General features: G+C 37.6%; 2 protein-coding genes and 1 non-coding gene across 4 annotated transcripts in view; 1 reads left to right on the forward strand and 2 right to left on the reverse strand.

Moving 5' to 3' along the window:
* Positions 1-12,961, reverse strand: part of USP50 (ubiquitin specific peptidase 50) — a 45,119-nt gene that overhangs the window by 6,975 nt on the left and 25,183 nt on the right. The window contains exon 7 of one of the 2 annotated variants that reach the window (XM_038580406.1): positions 6,616-6,951. The exons of the other annotated variant lie outside the window; for it this stretch is intronic. Within the exon in view, the coding sequence (XP_038436334.1) occupies positions 6,922-6,951 (30 nt within the window). The 3' untranslated portion in view covers positions 6,616-6,921. Of the gene's footprint in view, positions 1-6,615; positions 6,952-12,961 lie in introns of those variants that run through there. 2 annotated transcript variants of the gene reach the window in all.
* Positions 1,549-1,650, forward strand: LOC119866988. Its single transcript, XR_005381933.1, has one exon. It is a non-coding gene; the product is annotated as a U6 spliceosomal RNA (small nuclear RNA).
* LOC119877744 (dynein light chain roadblock-type 1) lies at positions 6,323-6,951 on the reverse strand. The gene has a single exon (XM_038580407.1). The coding sequence runs from the start codon at positions 6,884-6,886 to the stop codon at positions 6,596-6,598; it is 291 nt and encodes a 96-aa protein (XP_038436335.1). The 5' UTR covers positions 6,887-6,951; the 3' UTR covers positions 6,323-6,595.

Consider the following 12,961-nt stretch of genomic DNA (forward strand, 5'->3'; position numbering starts at 1 on the left):
AACATGATAGGCCACGAAAAAAGTGGCAGTAAATTTAAGAAGACTGAAACCATACCATGCATCTTTTCTGACCACAACAGTATGAAAAATAGAAATCAATCACAAGAAAAAAACTGGAAAAAAACACAAAACATGAGGAGGCTAGAAAACATTATACTAAGCAACCAATAGGAGCAATCATATAAGTTATTTTAATTTTTTTTTCATTTTGTATCTCCATTTTTATTTGTTTTTTTTTTAATTTTTTATTGGTGTTCAATTTACTAACATACAGAATAACCCCCAGTGCCCGTCACCCATTCACTCCCACCCCCCGCCCTCCTCCCCTTCTACCACCCCTAGTTCGTTTCCCAGAGTTAGCAGTCTTTACGTTCTGTCTCCCTTTCTGATATTTCCCACACATTTCTTCTCCCTTCCCTTATATTCCCTTTCACTATTATTTATATTCCCCAAATGAATGAGAACATATAATGTTTGTCCTTCTCCGACTGACTTACTTCCCTCAGCATAATACCCTCCAGAAGTTATTTTAAAGAAATACATGAAAACACAAATGATCCAAAATCTTTGGGATGCAAAAGCAGTTCTAAGAGGGAAATTTATAGTAATGCAGGCCTGTCTCAAGGAACAAGGAAAATCTCAAATAACCTAAACCATACACCTAAAGGAACTAAAAAAAGAAAAAAAAAGAACAAATCAAGCCCAAGATTAGTAGAAGGAAGAAAATAATAAAGATCAGAGCAGAAATAAAGTTATAGACACACACACAAAAAAGAAAAAAGAAAAAAAAAATAATGAAACCAAGAGCTAGTTCCTTGAAAAAATAAAATTGATTTACTCCCAGCCAGACTCACCAAGAAAAAAGAGAAAGGATGCAAATAAATAAAATGAGAAATGAAAGAAGAGTAACAACACCACAGAAATACAAAGGGTTATAAGAAAATATTATAAAAAGTCATTTGCTAACAAATTGGACAATCCAGAAGAAATGGATAAATTCCTAGAAACATACAATCTTCCAAAACTGAATCAGGAGGTAATAGAAAATCTGGAGAGACCGATTACTAGTAACAAAAGTGAACTGACGGGACACCTGGGTGATTCAGCGGTTTAGTGTCTGCCTTCGGCCCCGGGTGTGACCCTGGAGTCCCACATCGGGCTCCCTGCATGGAGCCTGCTTCTCCCTCTGCCTGTGTCTCTGCTTCTCTCTGTGTGTCTCTCATGAATAAATAAAATCTTTTAAAAAAAGTGAACTGGTATTCAAAAAAACTACCAAAAAATAAAAGTCCAGGACCAGAAGGCTTCACAGGTGAATTATGCCAAACATTTACAGAAGAGTTAATACCCATTCTTCTCAAACTATTCCAAAAGATAGAAGAGGAACCAAAGCTTCCAAATTTATTCTATGAGGCCAGGATCACCCTGATACTAAAACCAAAGAAATCACAAAAATACTATAGGCCAATATCCCTGATGAGCATAGATGCAAAAATCCTCCACAAAATATTAACAAACTGCATTCAACTATACATTAAAGGCTCATTCACCATGCTCACTCCATCAGCACATACACTAAAATTGGAATAATATAGATTAGCATGGCCCCTGTGTGAGAATGACATTCCAATTTGCTCCAATTCCTGCTTCTTCCTCTGCCTGTGTCTCTGCCTCTCTGTGTCTCTTGTGAATAAATAAAATCTTTTAAAACAACAACATAATACTAGAAGTCCTACCTATAGCTAGCAGACAACAAAATTTAAAAAGAGGTATCCATGTTAGTAAAGAAGTTAAACTGTCACTATTTGCAGATGACATGATATTAGACGTAGACAATCCTAAAGACTCCACCAAACAACTACTAGAATAAATGGATTCAGTAAAGTTGCAGGATATAAAATTAGTACCCAGAGGCCTGGGAAGATGATGGCCATAAGATGTTTGCCACATCTCACAGATCCATCTAGATAACACCCAGATCAGCATAAATAACCCAGACTGCCAGAACAAATGTCACAACTAAAGACAGGGAAGAAGCCACAGTGAAGAAGATAGAAAGGGGAAGATGCCGTAAGGGAGCGGAACAGACATGGCGGTCAGTGGGGGAGCGGGAGCACATGGCACCCACAAAGGCGGAAAACAGACTTTCCCATCAGCAGGGAGGGAGCCCATAAATGGGGAGGATGAGTTTCTGTAATATTTGCCTTTGATAGGGAGAGGGGCTAAATTTCATGAGTTCTTAATACCAGCGGGGCTAAGCCTGGAATTTTAAAACTCAGTGGGCTTGGCTCTGGGAGAGACTGGAGGGCATTAGGAAGCAGCGTCCCCGCAGGACAGTCTGTGCAGGTACTGCGTAGAACCAACAGCTTGCAAAAGCACCTGGGGTGGACAGGAGGGAGAGTGATTTGCTCATCTCCGAGTGTGGCCAGGAGAGCTAGCAAGCACAGGGAGAGGCCTCAGGAACAGAGGAGCTGGCAGGTGCCATTCCCCCAACCCCAACCCCAGCATCAACAACCGCCACCTGTGGGAAAGAGCACAGCAGACTCTCCTCTAACAACTTGCCAGCACCAAGGCCCAACCCCCCGCCCCCAAGCTTTGGCGGATCTGTCCTTCCCAGGCAGACTCAGGTCAGTCCTGGTCCCGTGGGCCCCATCCCCCAACACCAGCGCAAACTGTTAACCACATCTCCTGGACTGTGCATCTTGCAGGACATCACTTCCAGTAGCGGTGGGGGCAGGTCTCCTTTTGCGAGCAGACTACCACACACCTCAGGGCCCACAACAGGCAAAGGCAGCCTCTGCACACAACCAGACTGAAGGGAAACAAGGCCATGATTCAACAGTGGAGCATATACAACATACATAGGAGAGCCTCACAGGAACACCAGGTCCTGGGGACAGGGGACACTGTGTGGCAGGCCACTACAGGACCTCTTCTTCACAAAGCAAGAGAAGTATCTGACTTTCCTAACGCAGAGAAATAAACAGTCACAGAGAGTTAGACAAAATGAGAGACAAAGAAACATTTTCTAAATAAAAGATCAGGACCAAACCACAGATAGAGACCAAAGTGAAATGGATACAAGTAATGTGCCTGATAGAGAGTTTTCACAAAGATACTCACTGGACTTAAGAGTAGAGGACATCAGTGAGATCCTTAACAAAGAGATAAAAAAAAAAAAAAGAAAAAAAAAAAAAACAAAGAATATCAGCTAGTTGTTTTTATTCAAAAAGCACATTGCTTAAAGTCCGTGTCTTCTGTGAGCAAAACTTTTTAGTATGTGTGGTTATCTCTTTAGTATTACAATATGTTAGGGTTAGGGATTCCCTACTTCATTTTCTTATAGGTTTGAAATTTCCAACCTTTTTTTTTTATTCTTTTTTTTTTTAATTTTTTAAAATTTATTTATGATAGTCATACAGAGAGAGAGAGAGAGAGGCAGAGACATAGGCAGAGGGAGAAGCAGGCTCCATGCACCGGGAGCCTGACGTGAGACTCGATCCCGGGACTCCAGGATCGCGCCCTGGGCCAAAGGCAGGCGCCAAACCACTGCGCCACCCAGGGATCCCGAAATTTCCAACCTTTAAGTGAATTTGTAGACCAAATTCCAAAGGAACTTTTTGTGTAACCGTTCTTACAAAATGTGTTTGGTAAACAAACTCCTAAAATGAATTCCTAGAAGTGCTTTAGTATTTATCAAATAAATGACCGTTTCCCATAGGAAGTAAGAAAACTAAGGCTTCGTTTTATTACAACTTATAGAAAGTTGTGTGACAGGGCATCTTCTTTGCTTCCAGGGAGTGGGATGGGTCACTGGGGGCTCGGGGCTTAGTAGAATTGTCAGCTTTACTCTGATATAACTCTGAGGGTAAGGGGCAAGAACTACATTTAAGGACATGTGTTCCTGTGCTCTATTATATAGCGTTATTAATGATTAAACTGGTCTTCACAAAATTCCTAGCAGTGAAATCTTGAAGTGCATGTACTAGGCTTATGGTAAAATTATTTGGTTAGTGTTTTAGTAACATATCATTCAAAGTGTTTTTGTTTGTTTTCCAGACAAATTGTAAGGTTGGTATGAAATAAAAATATCTAATGGTTAATTTCCCATTTTTGTTTTATGTTCTTGAGTCCTTTTCTGGTTATTTAAGGAGATTTAAAATCATTGCACTTTGGTCAGAAAAATAATATATATTTTTTAAAAAGAACCAATCAGAGATGAAGAACACAATAAGTGAAATTAAAAATACACCTGATGACATAAATAGCAGACTAGATGAAGCAGAAGAATGAATGAATAACGTGAGAGGCAGAGTATGGAAACTAACCAAGCTGAGCAAAGCAGAGGACAGAAAATTATGTAAATTGAGCATAGTCTTAGGGAACTCAGTGACTCCATTAAGCATAATAACATCCACATTATAGGGATCTCAGAAAAAGAAGAGAGAGGTAAGAGGGCAGAAAATTTACATGAAGAAATAATAGTTGAAAATTTCCTTACTCTGGGGAACAACACAGATATCCAGATCCAGATCCAAGAAGCACAGAGATTCCCACAAAAATTCAATGCAAGGAAGTCTACACAATACACATAATTAAAATGGCAAAGAGTAGTGAATAAAAGGTTTTTTAAAGCAGCAAGAAAGGGATGCCTGGGTGGCTCAGTGGCATCTGCCTTTGGCTCAGGTTGTGATCCTGGGGTCCTGGGATCATGTGGGTCGAGTTCCACATCAGGCTCCCTACAGGGAGCCTGCTTCTCCCCCTGCCTGTGTATCTCATAAGTGAATAAACAAATAAATAAAAATATAAAAAAATAACACAGCCAGAAAAAGAAGACAGTTATATACAAGTGAAACCCCATAATGCTGTAAGTGGATTTTTCAGCAGGAACTTTGAATATGTCATGTCATTCCCTTCTGGCCTGCAAAATGCTGAAAGAGAAAAATCTACAGCCAAGAATACTCTATCCAGCAAGGCAAAAAAAAAAGAAGATAGTTTCTCAGACAAAACTGAAGGAGTTCAGGACCACTAAACTAGTACTACAAGAAATATTCAAGGGAAACTTTGACTGGAAATTAAGACCATAAGTGGGATCCCTGGGTGGCGCAGCGGTTTAGCGCCTGCCTTTGGCCCAGGGCGTGATCCTGGAGACCCGGGATCGAATCCCACGTCGGGCTCCCAGTGCATGGAGCCTGCTTCTCCCTCTGCCTGTGTCTCTGCCTCTCTCTCTCTGTGACTATCATAAAAAAAAAAAAAAAAAAAAAAAAAAGACCATAAGTGAGATTATGAAAAGTAAAAAATACAAAAGCAGTAAAAATAAGTATTTCTATAAATCAGTCAAGGGACTCATAAAATAAAAGGATGCAAAATAGGACACCATATACCTAAAACATGGGCAGAGGAGTAAAGAATGGTATTAAACTTAAATGACCATCAACTTAATACAGATTGCTATATGCAGAAGATGTTATATAGAAACCTAATGGTAAACATAAATAAAAAACAATGATATATATGCAAGGAATACAGAGTAAGGAATCTAAGTATATCAAAGAAAGTCAACAAAACATGAAAAAGAGAAAGAAAGGATCAGAGAATATAGAAACAACCAAAATCAAGTAACAAAATAGCAATAAATACATATTTATCAATATTACTTTGAGTGTAAATGGACTGAATGCTCCAGTCAAAAGACACAGGATGACAGAGTGGATAAAAAACAAAAACAAAAACACGAAAAACAAGACACATCTATATGCTGCTTACAAGAGACTCATTTCAGACCAAGAGAGACCTGCAGATTGAAAGTGAAGGGATGCAGAAACACTTATCATTCAAACAGATGCCAAAAGAAAGCTGGGGTAGCAATATTTACATCGGACAAAACAGACTTTAAAACAAAGACCAGGGATCCCTGGATGGTGCAGCGGTTTGGCCCCTGCCTTTGGCCCAGGGCGCGATCCTGGAGACCCTGGATCGAATCCCACATTGGGCTCCCGGTGCATGGAGCCTGCTTCTCCCTCTGCCTGTGTCTCTGCCTCTCTCTCTCTCTGACTATCATAAATAAATAAAAATTAAAAAAAAATAAAAAATAAATAAAATCTAAAAACAAACAAACAAAAAGAAAAACCAAAAAACAAAGACCAGGGCAGCCCCAGTGGCTCAGTGGTTTAGCGCCACCTTCAGCCCACGGTGTGATCCTGGAGACCCAGGATCGAGTCCCACATTGGGCTCCCTGCATGGAGCCTGCTTCTCTCTCTGTGTCTCTCATTAATTAATTAATTAATTAATTAATTAATTAATTAAAATATAAAATAAAATCTGGGTAACAAAGTGAACTGAAGGTCAGATGGAAGGAAGCAGGGTGTGTGGGCTGTTCAAAGCTCTTGCTCCAAAATCTGGAGGCGAGGAAAGAAGGTCCTCCCAAGAATTCAAGGGTGACTGGCCAGCAGAGGGATGACTTTGATGACTTTGGGCACTGGATCAGTCTAAGTAGGCTCTAAGGTGATTTCCACCTGCTAGTTGGTTGACATAATTAATATTATCACTCTTAGGGGCTATTACATTAAGGAATGACGCAGGAAGCCAAGAGAGTGGCTTATTCAGTTGGATTCTGAATCACAATCAGGAAATAGTCTTTATCTGGTGCAACCATAATTTCATTTTTCTTGGAGCGAATTCGAAGGAAGGTGAGGTCATTCTGGGGGTCAATTTCACGCACGGTGCTCCGGGCCTTCAAGATGAAGTTGTGCATGAGGTTAGCATACTGTGTGGTAGTGGGATTGTCCATGGTGCTCTTGATGGGAATGCCTTCTGTGTTCACCACGATGATGCCCTGTACTCCCTTCTGGCTCTGAAGTCGCTTCAGTGTCTCCTCCACCTCTGCCATTTCCAACCGATCCCGTAGCTCCGCGACGCCGGCGCTCAGTCCAGGCCTGGGCTATAAAATAAAATCTTAAAAAAAGACCATAACAGGAGACAAAGAAGGACACTATATAATAAGAAAAGGGATGATCCAACAAGAGGCTGTAACAATTGTACATATTTGTGCACCCAACATAGAAGCTCCCCAAATACATTAAGTGGTTAATAACAAACATAAAGGAACCAATCAATAATAATATAATAATAGTAGGGGACTTTAACACCCCTCTTACATCAGTGGACACATTATGTAAACAGAAAATTAACAAGAAAATAATGGCTTTGAATGATGACACGATGGACCACATGGATTCACCAGATATATTCAAACATTCCACCCTAAAACATTAGAATACACATTCTTTCAAGTGCACAAAGAACATTCTCCAGAATAGATCACGTTAGGCCACAAAACAAGTCTTGACAAATTCAAGATGATCAAAATCATACCATGCATCTTTTCTGACCACAATGCTATGAAACTGGAAATCAACAAGATTTGTGCTCTTTCCAGAGCACAAATATATAGAGGTTAAATAACATGCTACTAAACAATGAGTGGGTCAACAAAGAAATCTAAGAAGAAATTAAAAATTACATGGAAACAAATGAGAATGAAAACACAATGGTCCAAAATCTTGGGATGCAGCAAATGTGTTCTAAGAGGGAAGTTTATAGCAATACAGGCCTACCCCAAGAAGAAAGAAAAGACTCAAACAACCTAATCTTATGCCTTAAAGGCATAAGCTAGAAAAAGAACAAACATAACCCCAAAACACAGAAGGAAGGAAATAATAAAGATTAGAGCAGAAAGAAATGACAAACTAAAAAAAAAAAAAAAAAATGAAACCAGGAGCTGATTCTTTGAAAAGATAACAAAATGGATAAACCTCTAACAAGACTCATTAAAAAAAGAAATAGAATCCAAATAATGAAAATTGCTAATAAAAAAGAAATAACACCACAAAAATCAAACAACTGTAACAGAATATTACGAAAAGCTATATGCCAACAAACTAGACAGCACAGGAAAAATGGATAAATATCTAGAGACATATAACCAACCAAACTAAAACAGGAAGAAATAGGAAATTTGAATGCATCAGTCACCAGCAATGAAATTGAAGCAGTGACCAAAAACCTCTCAACAAACAAAAGTCCAGGACCAGATGGCTTCACAGGTGAATTCTACCAAACAGTTAAAGAAGAGTTAATACCATTCTTCTCAAACTATTCCAAAAAGTTCAAGAGGAAGGAAAACCTCCAAATTCATTCTATGAAGCCAGTATCATCCTGATACCAAATTCAGATAAAGAACCACCAAAAAAAGGGACACCTGGGTAGCTCAGCAGTTAAGCATCTGCCTTCCAGCTCATGTTGTGACCCTGGAGTCCCAGGATTGAGTCCCACACTGGGCTCCCTGCATGGAGCCTACTTCTCCCTCTGTCTATGTCTCTGCTTCTCTGTGTCTCTCATGAATAAATAAATTTTTAAAAAACACAAACACAAAAAAGAGAAGTGCAGGCCAGGATCTCTCATGAATATAAATCCAAAAGTCCTCAACAAAATATTAGCAAACCAAATCAAACAGTATATTTAAAAAATCATACCACAAGCAAGTGGAATTTAATACTGGGAAGCAATGGTAGTTCAATATTTGCAAACAATCAATGTGATATATTTCATCAATAAGAGAAATTATAAAAAAACAGATGATCATTTCAATAGATACAGAAAAAGCATTTGACAAAGTACAACATTCATTCATGATAAAAATACTCTGCAAAGTAGGTCTCGAAGGAACAATATATTTCAACATAATAAAGGCCTTCTATGAAATACCCACAGCCAACATCATACTCCTTGGGGAAAACCTGAGAGTTTTCCCCATAAGTACAGGAATAAGACAAAGATGTCCACTCACCACTTTTATTCAACATAGTACTGGAAAGTGCTAGCCACAGAAATTAGATAACATAAAGAAATAAAAAGCATCCAAATTTGTAGGAAAGAAGGAAAACTCTATTTGCAGATGACATAATGCTGTATGTAGAAAACTTTAAAAATTCCACCAAAAAAACTACTGAAATCACTCATCACTTCTGGTAAAGTTGCAGGATATAAAATCAATGTACAGAAATCTGTTGCATTCCCATACACTAATAATGAGGCAACAGAAAGTAAAATTAAGAAAACAATTCCATTTAATAATTACACCAGAACAATATTTAGGAATAAACTAAAAGGATAAATGACCTGTACGCTGAAAATTACAAAACACTAATAAATTAAAGATGACACAAAGAAATGGAAAGACATATCCTTACGGGTTGGAAAAATAAATAATGTTAAAATGTCTGTACTACCCAAAGTAATCTACAGATTTAATGCAATCCTATCAAAATAGAAAACATCCTATGCAAAATAGGATTGTTGCATCCTATTTTGCAACAATCCTATGCAAAATAGAAACAGCATTTTTCACAGAACTAGAACCCTAAAATTTGCATGGAACTACAAAAAATCTCAAATATCTAAAGCAACCTTGAAAAAGAAAAACACACACACACAAAAAAAAAAAAAGAAAAAGAAAAAGAAAACACCACCAAAAAAACACAAAAAAAACAAAACAAAAAAAAACCCAGAGATATCAAATTCCAGATTTCAAGTTATTATCACAAAGCAATAGTAATCAAAACAGTAGGGTACTGTCATAAAAATACACACATAGATCAATGATAAAAAAAAAGAAAACCTAGAAATCAATCCACAATTATATATTAGACAAAGAAGAAATGGATATACAATAAGAAAAAGAAAGTCTCTCCTACAAATACTGTTGGGAAAACTAGACCACCATATGCAAAAGAATGAAACTGGACCACTTTCTTTCACCATATACAAAAATAAATTCAAAGTGGATTAAAAATCTAAATGTGGGGATCCCTGGGTGGCTCAGAGGTTTGGCGCCTGCCTTTGGCCAGGGTGTGATCCTGGAGTCCCGAGGTCGAGTCCCACGTCAGGCTCCCAGCATGGAGCCTGCTTCTCCCTCTCTCTCTCTCTCTCTCTCTCTCTGTCTATCATAAATAAATAAATCTTGAAAAAAAAATAAAAAAATAAAAATATAAATATAAGACCTCAAGCCATAAAAATCCTTGAAGCACTCACAGGCAGTAGGTCTCTGACATCAGCCACAGCACCATTTTCCTAGATAGGTCTCTTCGGGTAAGGGAAATAAAAGCCAAAATAAACTATTGAGACTACATCAAAATACGAAATTTCTGCACAGGAAGGAAACAATCAACAAAACTAATAGCCAATGTATGAGTGGGAGAAGACATTTGCAAATGACATATCTGATAAAGGATTAGAATCCAAAATATATAAAGAATCGATCAATACCCAAAAAACAAAAAATCCAATTTAAAAATGGGCAGAAGGGCATCCACCCTGGGTGGCGCAGCGGTTTGGCGCCTGTCTTTGGCCCAAGGCACGATCCTGGAGACTCGGGATTGAGTCCCACGTCGGGCTCCCGGTGCATGGAGCCTGCTTCACCCTCTGCCTGTGTCTCTGCCTCTCTCTCTCTCTCTCTCTCTGTGTGTGACTATCATAAATAAATAAATAAATTTTTTAAATTTAAATTTAAATTTAAATAAATAAAAATAAATAAATAAATAAATAAATAAATAAATAAATAAATAAATAAAATGGGCAGAAGGGGTGCCTGGGTGGCTCAGTCAGTTGGGAGTCTCCCTTCCGCTCAGGTCATGGTTCCAGGGTGTCTGGGACCAAGCCCCACATCAAGCTCCCTGCTCAGCAGCAAGCCTGCCTCTTCCTCTACTGCTCTGCCTGCCTGTGCTCTCTTGCTGTCAAAAAAATATATAAAATATTTTGAATGAATGAATAAATAAATAAACAAAAATGGGCAAAAGACATGAACAGACATTTCTCCAAAGAAGACATCCAGATAGCCAACAGACACATGAAAAGATGTTCAACATCACTCATTGACAGAGAAATGCAAATGAAAACTACAATGAGACATTGCTTCACACCTTTCAGAATGGTTAAAATAAAAAACAGAAGAAACAACAAGAGCACGGATGTGGAGAAAGAGGAGTTCTTGTACACTGTTGGTAGGAATGCATATTGGTGCAGCCCTTGTAGAAAACAGTATGGAGGTTCCTCAAAAAAAGATAATAGAATTACCTTATGAACCAGGAACTGCACTACTAAGTATTTGCCTCCAAAATACAAAAACACTAATTTAAAGGATACATGCAACCTTATGTTTTTTGCAGCATTATTTACAATAGGCAAACCATGGAAGCAGCATAAATGTCCATCGATAGGGGATCCCTGGGTGGCTCAGCGGTTTAGCGCCTGCCTTTGGCCCAGGGCGCGATCCTGGAGTCCCGGGATCGAGTCCCACGTCAGGCTCCTAGCATGGAGCCTGCTTCTCCCTCCTGTGTCTCTGCCTCTCTCTCTGTCTATGATAAATAAATAAATAAATCTTTTTAAAAAAATGTCCATCGATAGAGGAAAGGATAAAGATGGATTATATATATATATATATATAGGTAAACACACACATTTTCTTTATCCAATGTAAATATTCCAAAATAAATAATTTTGTACAACAAAGGAAATATATATATATATAATGAGGAAATATATATATATATATATATATATAAATAAAATGAGGAAATATATATATATATATAATGGAGTATTATTCAGCCATATAACAGAATGAAATCTTGTTGTTTACAATGACATGGATGGAGCTAGAGAGTATAATGCTAAGCAAAATAAGTCAGAGAAAGCAAATATCATATGTTCTCACTTCCATGTGGAATTGAAAAAACAAAACAAAGGAAAATAGAGAAGGAAACAGATTCTAACTATGGATAACAAAGTGATAGTTACCACAGAAGAGGTGGGTAAGTGAATGGGGAGAAAAGGGAATGGAGATTAAAGAGTATACTTATCATGATGAAAAAAATTAAAAATGATAAAAATATTTTTAAAAATAAAAAATATGTTAAAATATAAATTGGTTGTATTTCTACACAGTAATAATAAGGCAGGAGAAACAGAAATTAAGAATCTCATTTACAACTGTACCAAAAAGAATAAAACACCTAGGAATAAATTTAATCCAATGATGTTAAAGACTTGTACTCTGAAAACCATAAAATATTGATGAAACATATGAAAAGGATACAAACAGAAGGGAAAATATTCCAGGCTCATGAACTTGCAGAATATTATTAAAATTTCTAAAGGACCCAAAGCAATCTATAGATTCATTGCAATCCCTATCAAAATACCAACAGTATTTTTCACAAAACTAGGACAAATACTACCAAAATTTGCACGGGACCACAAAAGACCCCAAATAGCCAAAGCAATCTTAAGAAAAACAAAACTCAGGTTTCATAATCCCACACTTCAAAATACACTTCAGAGCCATAGTAATCCAGACAGTATGGTAGTGGCACACAAACACACAGGTCAACAAAATAGAAGGTCCAGAAATAAACTCATGCCTATATGGTCAATTAACATAGGACAAAGGAGGCAAGAATGTGCAATGGGATAAAAGACAGTCTTTTCAATAAATGGTGCTGGAAAACCTTGACAGCTACATGTAAAAGAATGAAACTCAACCACTTTTAAATACCATACACAAAATAAACTAAAAATAGACTAAAGACCACCATGTGAGACCTGAAACCATAAAAGTCATTAAAGGGAACACAGGCAGTAATTTAGGTGACATTGTCCATAGAAACACTTTTCTATACCTCCTTGGGCAAGGGAAATGAAAGTAAAAGTAAACTATTGGGACTACATAAAAATAAAAAGGCTTTGAAATCAAAACGACATGGTAACCAATTGAATGGGAGAAGATATTTGCAATTTGCAAATCTGATAGAGGGTTAATATCCAAAATATATAAAGAACTTAATGCAACTCAACACCAAAAATACAATGATTTAAAAATGGCCAGATGACCTGAATAGACATTTAT

Source organism: Canis lupus, chromosome 30, assembly GCF_011100685.1.
Source record: "Canis lupus familiaris isolate Mischka breed German Shepherd chromosome 30, alternate assembly UU_Cfam_GSD_1.0, whole genome shotgun sequence".
NCBI classification, from domain to species: domain Eukaryota; kingdom Metazoa; phylum Chordata; class Mammalia; order Carnivora; family Canidae; genus Canis; species Canis lupus.

What these genes read in the sequence shown, in the direction of transcription:
- LOC119877744 (XM_038580407.1), bottom strand. Translation starts at nt 6,886, where the DNA reads ATGGCAGAGGTGGAGGAGACACTGAAGCGACTTCAGAGCCAGAAGGGA.